The 13337-nt window shown below is 42.1% G+C and overlaps 1 protein-coding gene and 1 long non-coding RNA gene across 4 annotated transcripts in view; one reads left to right on the top strand and one right to left on the bottom strand.

The window, feature by feature from the left end:
* Positions 1 to 13337, top strand: part of LOC129162879 (uncharacterized) — a 60485-nt gene that overhangs the window by 37407 nt on the left and 9741 nt on the right. The gene's annotated exons all lie outside the window — the stretch shown is intronic.
* Positions 5299 to 13337, bottom strand: part of glra4a (glycine receptor, alpha 4a) — an 81052-nt gene continuing 73013 nt past the window's right edge. For 2 of the 3 annotated variants that reach the window (XM_015947503.3, XM_054739153.2), the window contains exon 9: positions 5303 to 7053. In XM_015947503.3, coding sequence (XP_015802989.1) covers positions 6763 to 7053 — 291 coding nt within the window. In that variant the 3' untranslated portion in view covers positions 5303 to 6762. Of the gene's footprint in view, positions 7054 to 13022; positions 13134 to 13337 lie in introns of all 3 variants that reach the window. The other variant, XM_054739154.2, reaches the window with a different exon arrangement.

The following is a 13337-nucleotide window of genomic DNA, read 5'->3' as shown; positions in this document are numbered from 1 at the left end:
CACTTTATCCCTTTAATATCTGTTGTTTGCCTAATTGCTGCTGCTAGTGGTTCAATAAAGATAGCAAATAGTGAGGGGGAGAGAGGGCATCCCTGCCTGGTCCCCCTCTGAAGACAGAAGCTAGCTGACATTTGGTCGTTCGTCCTGACACGTGCTGTTGGTGAACTGTATAATGTTTGTAGCCAGTTTATGAAGAAGTTCCCAAAACCAAATTTATGTAAAGTTGCAAATAAGAACTTCCAGTTAACTCTATCAAAAGCTTTTTCTGCATCTAGAGATAATATACTAGTTTCTATGTTTCTACTGTAAGAGAAATCTATCAAATTAAGTAATCTACGTGAATTTGTGGGTGATTGTCTACCCTTAATGAAACCAGTTTGGTCAGGGTGTATTATGAAGGGGGTTACCTTCTCTAATCTTTTGGCCAGGGCTTTACAAATTATTTTGAGATCAACATTAATAAGAGAAATTGGGCGATAGCTGGTTGGAAATGCTGGGTCTTTGCCTGGTTTTAACAAGAGACTAATATTGGCTGAATTCATGTTTGGCTGTAATCTGCTGCTCTCTTCGATTTCCCTCACCATTCTGAAAAATATTGGAGCCAGAATGATCCAGAATTCTTTGTAGAATTCTACTGGGAACCCGTCTGGACCTGGAGCTTTCCTATTCGTCATGGATTTAAGGGCTTCCTGGAGCTCCACTGATGTTAGTGGCGAGTCCAGGACTGTAACTTGGCTGTCTGATAATTTAGGAAGTGTTATCCTGTCAAGTGTTGGGGTTATTAGGAGCGAACAATTAGTAAGCTTCAACTTACTTTTGGATTCTTCAATAAATTCTGTAAATATGTAAATATTTACTGATTTATTAATTAATTAAGATATTCTTAGATATACGGGGCACCATTCCCCTTTAACCGGGGAAAAATTGAATCCAAAACTCTATCAGTCTTTCTTGAAGTTCGTAGAATCCTTGGAGCAGAGACTTCTCTTCGACACAACAAAGCTACTGGAGACGAAAATCTGAATTTTATAACGTTTAATTAACAATTTGTCAAATGAATAAACAGTGGCATAAATGAATAATAACCATGTGATATAATAAAAGGATGTATATTCAAAATAATGTTCGAGGTGTTTGTGTGGTGTGTGTGAGTGAGTGTGTGTGTGTGTGTGTGTGAGATGAATGGGTCTTTGTTTCCCCAGAGTAGGTGGGGGGAGTGAGCTGTGAGTGTGTGTGGGGCTCTTCCCCTCCCCTCGCATTCAACAGGAGACCTGGATGTGTAAAGTTTTCTACTTTCCCGAACACTTAGTGGCTTAGAATCACAGTAAAACTTAACTCAAACACTTCAAAAGTTAACAAACAACAAAAGGGTCACTTGTAAATTATTTAATCTAAAATGAGTCGGCAGCCTGGCCAGAGCTGACGACTAAAGATATTAGCGATGATCAATAAGCAGTTTATTCTTTCAAAATGACCCGAAGGACGAATTGGGAGCGAAAGAGGAAAACACGAAGCTACTTTTTAAGCAATAGCGCGGTTTTATTGCTTATTCTGGACTATAGAGGAAACGGGAGAAGAAAAGGAGAGAGAAAAAAATGAGTTTTCTGATCACCAGATGAGCAGCAAGGCGTCCCAGCTGTTTGATTTGACGGTTCTCCGTTTCCTCCGCAGTTTTCAGCGTCATCCGTCGGTTTGATGCTTTCTCCGTTGTTTGGCTCCACGAGTGTTTCTCCACGGCTGGACACAAAGAGAACGAAGTTTCTTTTGTGCTGAGTTTGACAACTTACAGCGTCTCTGAGAGCTGAATGGAGCTCCGCTCGTTCCCAGTCAGGTCCCGATGGAGTTGAGTGTAGTTTCCAGCGGTTGCGTGGGCTCAACTTGGCACTTAGAGCTTCCGCGTGCTCAAGTTGTCGGAGCGTTCGACAAGCGTGTCCTTACCGCCAGGTATCCTGGGCAAAAGAACGAGGTTTCTTTGTCTCATTCATGATTTATAGTCTTTGAAGTCGCGGGAAAGCTCCAAGCTCCCGCCTCCCGCAGATCGTGTTTCTGGTATCAGGCGGTGACGTCATCACAATGCTTCCGTGTGCAAAGCATCATGGGAAATGAAGTTTCTTGGCACTGATGTGATTATTTGCTTTTCAGAGCAATTTAAGCACAGTCATTTTGGAGAAAATCACTGCATAGTAATTTCCTCATGAGGTCAGACCCTCAACACAAGGAACTCATTGATCTCATTATCTGATGGGTTTATCTGTGGTGAGTACAACGTTTGGTAAAAGTCTCTGAAGGTGTTGTTTATTCTTTCAGGATCATATACTATATTCCCGGTTGAGTCTTTAACAGCAGATATGGTAGTTTTCTCTTTATTTATTTTTAATTGGCTAGCTAAGAATTTACCTGATTTATTACTATGTTCAAAGTTTTCTATTCGTAGTCTTTGTGCTAAAAATTGTGTCTTTTTGTCAATAATTCCATGAAGTTCTAATTTAGCTTTACGTAATTTGCTCATTAACTCTTCTTCTGTGGACGCCTCTAAAGACTTGATGATTTCTTCTAACTCCTGAATACGTTTGTTTTCCGTTTTTTTCTTATGTGATGAGAAAGAGATTATTTTACCTCTCATCACTGCCTTTCCTGCCTCCCAAAGAATAGATGCTGATGTTCCAGGCAGGTCATTATGTTCTAAATATAAACCCCACTCCTTTTTAAAAAATTCTATAAAACCTTCGTCTTTAAGCAGTGATGTATTAAACCTCCAGTTTTTGCTTGGTGGGATTGTCTTTTTATTTACCAGAGTTAAAGAAACTGGAGCATGGTCGCTGACAACTATGGGGTGTATCTCAGTGTCTGAAATGTCAGCCAACAATGAGCTGCTGACTAGAAAATAATCCAAACGTGAGTGAGAGTGATGGACGTGCGAAAAAAAAGTATACTCTCTACGGTTAGGATGAAGAGATCGCCATGCATCACAAAGCCCATAATCACTCATGTACTGTTTAACTATGTTAGTGGATTGCCAATTGCGCTGAGTCCCAGCTGTACTGAGCCAGTCTGTTAAGGAATTCATCCAAAAATTAAAATCACCTCCAAGTATAAGTGGACAGTCCAAGTGTTCGGAGAGTACAGAGAAAAAATTATGAAAGAATGGAGGGTCATCAATATTTGGACAGTATATGCTGACGATACATAAGCGTTGGTTCTGTACAGATAATTTTAACATTATAAATCTACCCTCTGGATCAGAAACTGTGTCCAATACTGTGAAATTGATGTTTTTGTGTATTAAAATAGCTACACCTCTTTGCCTAGAGTTATAGCAGGCAGAGAACATGCTGGGAAACTCAGGTGTTTTAAGTTCATCTGCGGATGTGGCAGATCTATGAGTCTCTTGTAACAATATTACGTCTGCTTGCACTCTCTTTAGCTGATCAAAAATCTTTAATCTTTTCTCTATGGAGCCAGCTCCATGTAGTTCCATGAGACAAATCTTAGTGCACCCATATATGTGTGTGTGAGTAGCTAAAATATGACGCCTTCATGTGAATAAGATGGGATAAGTATATAAATGTATAAATAGTATGTTAATAACAAAAAAGTAAATAATAATAATAATAATAATAATAATAATAATAATAATAATAAAGATCCAACAGTGTTTGTGGTTGTATTATTTGACGCATAAATTATGATATTGTGCTGTGAATTTAATATATATATGTGTGTGTGTGTGTGTGTGTGTGTGTGTGTGTGTGCGCGTGCGTGTGCGCGTGCATGTGCGTGCATGTGTGTGCGTGTGCGTGTGTGTGTCGAGTCTGACGCAGTGTTGGAAAGTTGTGTGGTTGTGCCATACAGGTGTAAAGGTACAGAAGCAGGTAAAAAGGAAGGGAAGTTACAGATATAGGTTAAAAAAGAAGTAAGAACTAAAAAGAAAAGGTAATAGGGGTGTGAGGTGGTGAAGAACAGGTGATCTTATCATCTACAAAACGGATTTAGCAGCTGTTTAATCCTGACGTGATCAAACCCAGTGAATCCTGATAAGAATAGTAAATGTCTGACCTGATGTTGGGCTAAAACAGCCAGTCAGTCACTCCTTGCTCCTTGTAAAGTTTATTGTCCACATAAAGCTTATCCACCGCGATGACAGCTCTCTTCCCATCCTGGATAAACTTTTTACGCAGCGGAAAGAGAACCCGGCGTCGATCCAGAATCTCCTTCGGGAACTGATCATTCACGCTGAAATCTTTCCCTTTGAGCTCTCTTCCGTGACTTTTAACAAGATCTTTCTGCTTAAAATGTTCAAATTTAGCCACGATGGGACGAGGTCTTCTGCTGTCTCCTCTTTTAGCTCCAAGGCGATGTACCCGGTGAAATGTGATGTTTTTAACTTTTTCTTCAGGTATCTTCATTTCTGTCTGAAGAAAGTTCTTGATTGTATGTTCGCAGTTCTCCGCCCCTCCCGTCTGCTCCGGCAGACCTGCGAACACCAAATTATCCCTCATGTTGCGGGCCTGAAGGTCCAAAACCGTCTCCTTCAGAGTTTTGTTGTCCAGGGTGATCCGCATCATTCCCTCTTCCAGGGAAGAGACGGACTTCCGCAGAGACGCGTTCTCAGCAGCGAGCCGCTCAACCTGCTCCTGGCTGAACTCCAGAGATGTTCGGAGGTTCTGAAACTCCTGGTGAAGAACCTCGAGCAGATGAAGTCGCCCCTCAAATCCCAGAAGCCGTTTATCTATAGAATCTAATAATTCTAATACGTCTTTCCGGGGAGATGAGGCCTCAGGCGAGTCCTGAGGACGGCTCCTCTTGATCCCAGGTGTTTCAGCCTCAGCTGCTGATTTCTTCGGACCCATGACGAATAACTCGAAAACTTCGTCAATATAATTTAGTAAACTTTCTGAATTCTCTTCACTTACCTCCAGATTGAGTGAGTTATACTTACCAGATTATTTTTTTGCGTTGTCAGTAAATAAATTAGGCGAAAATGTGTCTTAATTGTTTGTGGATGTTTGTTAACGAGCTGCCATCAGCTTCAAACGCTGCCGTGTATCCGGTGATCGGCCGTCAGCGCATGCTCACCTCTCCCTCATGCTCACCTCTCCTTTCTAGGACTGCTTTAACTTGTATCCTCTTAACCAACTAAGATGACCCTGACCACTCAAAATGCAAAACGATTTAGCAAATTCAACGTTGAATGTGCCTTTACATGATAACTCTTCTCTGCAGGAGTCAGGAAAACAAAAATAAGCCCATTTAAGAATATTCTGAACTAATCCTTATAGAGTTTGGATTAATGATGGGAAATGCCCGTGACACGCCACAGCCAATGGTTTAGACGTTTCCATGCACATATTTTATTTTAGAAATCTACTTAAGCTGTCAGGGCTGAGCATGAGGGATGCTATAATAGAGTTTGTCAAGCTAGTGTGTCTTTAGGCTATCTGGACAAATGATGAGGGTAAACTTGTTAGTTTTGAGCTCAAAGGTTGGATGACAGAAGGCCACTAACTTGAAAATATGTGGAACTTTTGCTCTAATAACAACATATCACAATAAAAAAACAATGTTGAAGTCGGATGTTGTTAGAAGGAATGATTAAGTCAAATCAAAGCAAAGCACGAGCTCACACAGTAATGGATTCCAACACACTCTTTTTCATTAACAGGGGACCCGTACAAAAAGAAAAGAGTTGATTAGGATTGTCGAAATAAGGACAGTAGGCTTCCAGCTGCCTCTCTGAATTCATTGTCATTAGCACTGGAACGCCAAGCCCTTTTCAAACTCATTAGTTGATAAAACAACCCTCTGATTTCCCATTAAAAAACCAATTCGTCCTCCACCACATCCCTGCTTCTCCTCACCTTCAAAGTCACTCCTGAGATGGGAAAGAAGCAACAGCTCTTCTGGTAGAGAGTGGTTTCACGGCTTAAACCCATGCGAGCCGATTGTCTGTTTACATGTGCAGCATTTGTAATGCTTTTGATTTTAGTTTAAGCCATCTTTCCTCCTGGGATTTATGAGCTGATGGGGGCTATTAATGGAAATAGAAAAGCAATTGAGTGTCATGCAGCAGTCTGTGATTGAATTTCTCGAGCGCTGGAAAAAAGCCTTTAAATTTCATCCTATATTTTTAATTTTCTCACAATAATCAACAAAATACTCAGATTAGAAAAAAGCCATTACTGGATTCCTGGCAGAATAACAATTTATTTAAATTTTGACAAAAGCAAATACATATTTGTGCTTTGTGCAGTTTAATTAACAGTTTTGTTTTATATACAATTTATTACATTTTATATATAATTTTTAGTTACACATACCTAAAATCATTAAGCCTTGTTTAATTAATAATCATAAATATCAAAGAGCCCTCCCCTTTCCCAACATAGATTCATTTGAAGTTGTAAAAACATTCATTTAAAGCTGTGTCAAAATTCAAGTCCGTTTGTCTCATTCAGCCAGGATCAGCTTTACCGTCTGGAACAACGCCCACAAGTGCCGGAGGGGTTCTGCCCTGTGATCCGAGCAAATCAAAACAAAAACGCACTTACCCCAGCATACAGCCACTCAGATTAATCTAGTCTTAATCTGTCAATGTCTGGGATTCTGAAGATGCACCTGAGCACAAAGTTGTCCTTTTTGTTTTGTGGCTCTGAGAAGCAGTGATGCCTTTCGACACATTTTCCTCATTTTCATGTAGATCAAACAGGCAGTTTTGGTTCAGAGGGAAGAAAAAGTAACACATAATAATGGCGAAAAGTATTTTTACAAATTTGCATGGATGTCTTCATGTCGTAGCACTTTATACGTGACCCAGTAGAAGATGTTGAATATGAGAAAGCTCAAGGGAAAGACGGCTCTGGATATGGTGTCGATCCGCTTGGCCCGGTCCACAAAACGCTTGTGCAGCACTTCTCCGTTGAACATGGTGATCGGGGGTGGTGGTGCGAACACTGTAGCTCCTTCCACACCAGTACCATCCTTGGTTTGCAAGCAGTGACCAAGTCCATAACCCCTGAAGTAAAAGCCACGACTCTCCCTCACAAGTTCTTCCTCCTGTGGAAAAGCAGAGAGAAAACTCGATCGACTTGATGGATCAACAAGAGTTACAGTGCAGCTTTTTACTTTTATGCTCCAGAACCGATTACAAAAATGGGTTTGGGACATAGAAGTAGAAGAAAAAGGTGGCAGAGGAGAACAAAGTGGAAACATTTATTATAACTTCAATAATTAAGATAAAAAGTTCTAACTCTATGATAACAGAATAAATAATGTTTTCAGGCAAATCAAACAGAAAGAGAATATTTAAAAAATGAACTATAACACACAAAAGTCTTTAAGGAGCAAGTTAAAGTCCCATAGTCATCATCACACATTGGTGAAATTCATCTTCGCATTTGACCCATCCCCACAGAGGGGAGCGGTGAACTGCAGCTGTGGCTGCACTCGGGAACTATATTTGGTGGTTTTACCCCCCAATCCAACCTCTTAAAGCTGAATGTGAAGCAGGACGGCACTGGTTCCATTTTTAAGGTCTTTGGTATGACCCGACCAGGTTTAGAATCCCGATCTCCCAGTCTCATAGAATCTGGAGGCCACTGAGAAGGCCCCCAAATCATCATTTATTCTGATAAACTGCATAAACGAGTGTCTAACAGTACTGTTGACATACTTTAGGCATTTTAGTGCATCTTATTTAAAATATAAATATTCAGACTAAAACTATCAGTGTGGCGCCCTCTTTAGGTTACAACTCTTGTTACAGTCCCTAGTAAGTTTCCTCTTCAGCACCCTGGACAGCTCCCACAAGCTGCCCTTTCATACTGGTTTCAGACTCATGTCTCCAGTTAACCCTTTCAGCACATGGAGAGAGGCACGCTGCTGCGCTGCACCAGCTGAGAACAATCTGCACTCAACAAGCTCAAGCTTGGATAAGGCTGAGCTCTCCAGTCAGAAATGAAAATCAGACCTTTGCTGTTGTTCCTGTTGGCTTTGGACTGTGTTTGTTCTTGAAGAACTTGCCGTTAATTAGAGAACTTATAGTTCATGAGACTGTTTAGTTTAAAGTTGTCTTTAAGACACTATAGACTTTTGTGGTGCGGTTTCTTTAGACCGCTTGAGTGTTTGACCCGGTTTTCCACCAGTTGTGCGAGTAGCTTTTCAGCTTTGTTTTGTGTTGGTTTTAGCTACTTTAACCTTCCTGCTTGAGAAATAGAGGAGTAGCTAGTTTTAGACCTTCCTGTTTTGTTTTTGGAAATTGCAGCTGTGGGTTTATCTGGCCTTTTGTGTTTATTAGTTTCATCAAACTGGTTTAGGTATTTATAGTTAAGTACAGGAGTCCCCTTTTGCTTATTATAGTGTTGAGCCTCGTCTTGTTTTGAGTGAACAGTTTTGCTATCATAAACCTTCCTATGCTTTGGAAGACTTTAGTTCAGTTCCTTTCATATTTTATTACACATTGCTTGGTGTGTGTGTGTGTGTGTGTGTGTGTGTGTGTGTGTGTGTGTGTGTGTGTGTGTCTGCTCTGTCTTCTCGATCCCCAGTGAGTCGTGGTGGATGGCTGCTTATACTGAGCCAGGATTCTTGGGAGGTTTCTTCCTGTTAAAAGGGAGTTTTCCTCTCCACTGTCGCTAAATGCTTGCTTAGTATGAGGATTGCTGTAAAGATGCAATTTGCTGGATTCCTTATATAGGAAAAAAAAAATTCTGATTGGCTTAATGAACTGACCTGGATTGGAATGTTTATTATGTGAAGTGCCTTGAGACGACTCTTGTCGTGATTTGGCGCTATATAAATAAAATTGAATTGAATTGAATTGAACTTGTGTTACACCCTCCTTGACTTCCTAACAACTCTGCACTACATTTGAATTTTAATCAGCCTTCACTATTGACTGAAATGGTATATTGTGACAAATGCACAGTGCTGTGTCTGATGTATTGCCACGAGAGGGATATTGAAGCAGCCAAGTCTTGGAGCCAGCCATGCCTCCAGCTGGCCTAGGTGACCTTGGCCAACTCACAATCTGATATGAAACAATGTGACTTAGGGTCACTCGCCTCTTCCAACAAAACTTTCTTCCTTTTCTCGCTTAAGGGAGGTGGAAAGAAATCATCCAGATGGTGTTAAGGCGGGGCTGTTGGTGTAGCTGGAGCCCTGTCATTTCAGCAGGCAAATCTTCCTTTTAGTGCAACAAGAAGTGTGGGTGGAGTACGACTCTGGTAGGTGACTTGCTCTTTAAAATCATTCACATATCCTCAGAAGATTTTTAATAAATAAATCAGAAATTTTTCTGATTAAATCATTTACTCTCCGATTTTTCTTTTCTATATTCAGAAAAAAATATTTATTAGATAATGAAGAATTTGTAATCAGGTCTTTTACAATTTTTACAGTGATTTTTTTGTAAATTACTCTTAAACTCAAATTTACTACACTTATTCTTATAAACTGTTTAAAAGTTTTATCGTAAAAAGGCTGAATAAAGTTCAGTAGAAGGCCCTTAAAAAGCAATAACTAATTATATGATTCGGCCTTCTGCTTTGAGGAATGGAGATGCCATTGTTATTATTATACACAGTGAGGGAGACGGTGGTCCTTCCCTTTAAAGAGAATATTAACAGACAAACAGCTTAACTCTGACAGCCCTTTGACACTTATAAAGATTTACTTTAGCAGAAGGAAGTGAAGATGTTTGATCTAAATTGGATGATTAGAGGTCAGCCTGAAAGCTCTAATCCCTCCTCTCTATGTCTCCGACTCAGGCAGCTCTTGGATACGCTGCCAAGTTCTGTCTATTAGTTACACTTATTTGACACAGAGACACTAATGCTAATAATGTATTTGACACCCATCTTGTCTTCACTCTTATATTAAATCTAGTTTTAAAAACCCTCGCTGACCTTCTGTGTTTGTTTCTTAAGCTGCCTCCTTTTAGTAATAAATAACTTTACAGATACTGTAAAATGACAAACTGCACCATGCATAAAAGGCTCAGACGTTGAAACTTTTACAGCACATCTAAATGGCCCCTCTTATTTTAATTAAGTTTTGGAAATCTGGATTTCTAGGTGCAGCCAAGGTGTTGACTGACCTGTTTTGGTGGCCTAAGGATCAGGTCTCTGCTTTTTGCAGATGATGTGGTCCTGCTGGCTTCATCAGAACGTGATCTCCGGCTCTCACTGGAACGGTTTGCAGGCGAGTGTGAATCAGCTGGGATGAGAATCGGCTCCTCCCATCCAAATGTCTTGTAGGTCAGGGATGAGGCCCTGCCCCCAAGTGGAGGAGTTTAAATATCTTGGGGTCTTGTTCACGAGTGAGGGGAAGCTGGGACGAGAGACCAATAGGTGGACTGGTGCGGCATCTGCAGTGATGCGGGTGTTGTCACTGTTCGTTGTGGTGAAGAGAGAGCTGAGACGGAAGGCAAGGCTCTGGATTTATTGGTTGATCTACTTTCCAACCCTCACCTATGGTCACGAGCTTTGGGTAGTGACCAAAAGAACGAGATCGCAGATACAAGTGGCCAAAATTAGTTTTCTCCACAGGGTGGCTATGCTCTCCCTTAGAGATGGTGAGAAGCTCTGTCATCCGAGAGGGGCTCGGAGTAGACCCGCTTCTCCTGTGGAGGAGAAGAGGAGCAAGGTGGCTTGTGCATATAGTTAGGATGCCTCCTGAACACCTTCCCGGTGAGGTTTTCCAGGCACGTCCAACCAAGAGAAGACCTAAAGGAAGACCCAGGATACTCTGGAAGGATTATGTCTTTTGGCTGGCCAAGGAATGCCTTGGATTCCTCCAGAGTAGCTGGCCCAAGTGGATGGGAAGAGGGAAGTCTGGGCCTCTCTGGTTAGGTGGCTGCCACCGCGACCCGACCCCAGATAAGCAGCTGGTCAGCCAGTCCAGTGACACTGCCTCCAATCTCCATGTGATATTGCAGAGCAGCATCAGCCAATACAACCCTACAGAACCCAGAGTCTTAAGGAACTCTGGGCGGATCTCTGTGATTACCCGCTTGGCCTGCTGGAGTCCCACAGGCCAAAAAGACCTGATAGGACTCTTTCTTCAGCTTGATGGCATCCCTAGCTGTCGGTGTTCACCAGCGGGTTTGGGGATTGCCACCATGACAGGCACCTGCGGCTGCAGCTCCAGTCGGCCACCTCAACATTGGAAGTACGGAACATGGCCCAATCGGACTCAGTGTCCCTTGCCTCCCCCAGAACATTTTGGAAGTTCTGTCAGAAATGGGAATTTAAACTTCTTTTGACAGGATCAGACTCTAACAATATGTTTGGTGCCAAGAACACATAAGTCCAGTAACAAAACACCACTCAAATTCAGATCAGGGGGGCCGTTCCTCCCAACCACACCTCTCCAAGTCTCAGTGTCGTTGCCCACGTGAGAGTTCAAGTCCCACAGCAGAACGAGGGAGTCACCAGAAGGAGTGCTCTCCAGCAACCCCTCCAAGGTCTCCAAAAAGGGTGGGTAGCCTGAGCTACAGTTTGGTGCATAAGCACAGACAACAGTCAGGACCCATCCCCATACACATAGGCAGAGGGGGACAACCCTCTCATTCACCGGGGTAAACCTCAACGTACAAGCACCAAGATGGGGGTCAACCAGTATGCTCACCTCTGCTTGGCGCCTCTCCGTTAGGACAACTCCAGAGTGGTAGAGTGTCCAACCCGTCTCAAGAAAACTGATTCTGCAGCCAGAGCCACGCGTCAAGGTGAGTCTAGCTATATCTAGTCGGAATCTCTCACCTCACACACCAACTCAGGCTCCTTCCCCAGCAGAGAGGTGACATTCCACATACCTAGGGCCAGCTTCTGTAGCCGAGGATCAGACTGCCAAGATCCCCGCCTTCGGCTGCCATCCATCACACACTGCATCCAACCCCTTTGGCCCCTTCCACAATTGGTGAGCCCATGGGAAGGGGGACCCAATTGTCTTCTTCGGGCTGTGCCCGGACGGGCTCCATGGGCGAACTAGGTGCTCGCCAACGTGCCTTACCTCCAGGCCTGCCTCCAGAGTGGGTCCCCGGTAACCCGCGTCTGGGTGAGGGAACACTGTGTCCATTTATATTAATCATCATGAGGGGTCTTTGGGCAGCACTTTGTCTGATCCCTCACCTAGGACCTGTTTGCCATGGGGACCCTACTAGAGGCTTAAAGCCTCAGATCATTGGAACACTCAAACCCCTCCACCACGGTAAAGTGGCAATCCAGGGAGGGGTAAAAAGTAAATCAGAGAAAGTTTAACAAGTAAATATTGTTGTTGTTGTTTCAAAGTTATAAACAAAACTTGAGGCATGTAATAAGTAACCACTTCTCTAAATCCACTAAACTTGAATCCAGTGTTTGAACTTCAGAAGCTGGAGGTGGAAATTTCCTTAGAGTCTTGCAGGAGGATAGTCTCTTTTTCATATTTCTGACATGTGGTCTGGTGATATCTGAACTTTTGAAGTGCCATCATGGTTTCAGTAAAATGGAAAAAAAAAACCTGGGCTGCCAGAAGAAAATGGTTTGTGAAGGGCTCAAAAATGTTTCCAAAATATTCCTAATTTATTATTCAACCATAAAGAAAATCATCCACAAATGCATCAAAATTTACCATAAAAATGGGGGAAAATAATTTTCCATCACACATGACTGTAATAATGGCATGATTATTATGCCTTCTAACTCCAAGTTATCAGAAAAAGGACAACTACAAGATGTAAACCCAAGAAAACACAGAATCCACTGGAAGTGAAGCAATAGAGCAGAAAGGGTTTGCTGAATATTAACATAGGGGAAGAATGAATGTCTGCAGGTTGTGTTTAGGACATCACTGGTACACACAAGCAGAAGGTCAGATGCAGAGAGCAGTACAGGTGGCACAATGAGGATTTAGTTGTGAGGGAAGTGCCAGGATAAAATCACATTTGAGGTGAAAGTTTCACAACACAATCAATTTGGGAGGTGTGAATAAAAATTGGGTTGAAAGGTCAGAGTTGATGCAGGGTTCGTTTGATTTATTTTTATTTTTACCCTTGCACAGACGCTGCAACGCTGACTCAGACTTCTGTAGGCTGAGTTGTTACCAGGATTGTCAGCGCCTTTCCGCAACGACTCAACACTCCCAGCCTGACTGCCAATCGTCTCCGTCGAAAAGGAAAACAGAAAACAAAAGTTACTGTTCTTTATTCAAGATTTAACTGCTATTAAACTATTGCATAACACCCCATGGGAAAATCATTAGTTTAGAACTTTTCAGTTCTTTTGTACCTTGAAATATATATTTTTTAAAAACAAGAAGTATTTGAAACAACAAAAGGCATCATCTGTGGCTGTCAGCACATGTTG

The sequence above is a fragment of the Nothobranchius furzeri genome, chromosome 1 (genome assembly GCF_043380555.1).
Source record: "Nothobranchius furzeri strain GRZ-AD chromosome 1, NfurGRZ-RIMD1, whole genome shotgun sequence".
NCBI lineage: Eukaryota > Metazoa > Chordata > Actinopteri > Cyprinodontiformes > Nothobranchiidae > Nothobranchius > Nothobranchius furzeri.
The sequence above is the reverse complement of the archived record's forward strand: the minus strand, read 5'-3'. Positions and strand labels throughout refer to the sequence as shown.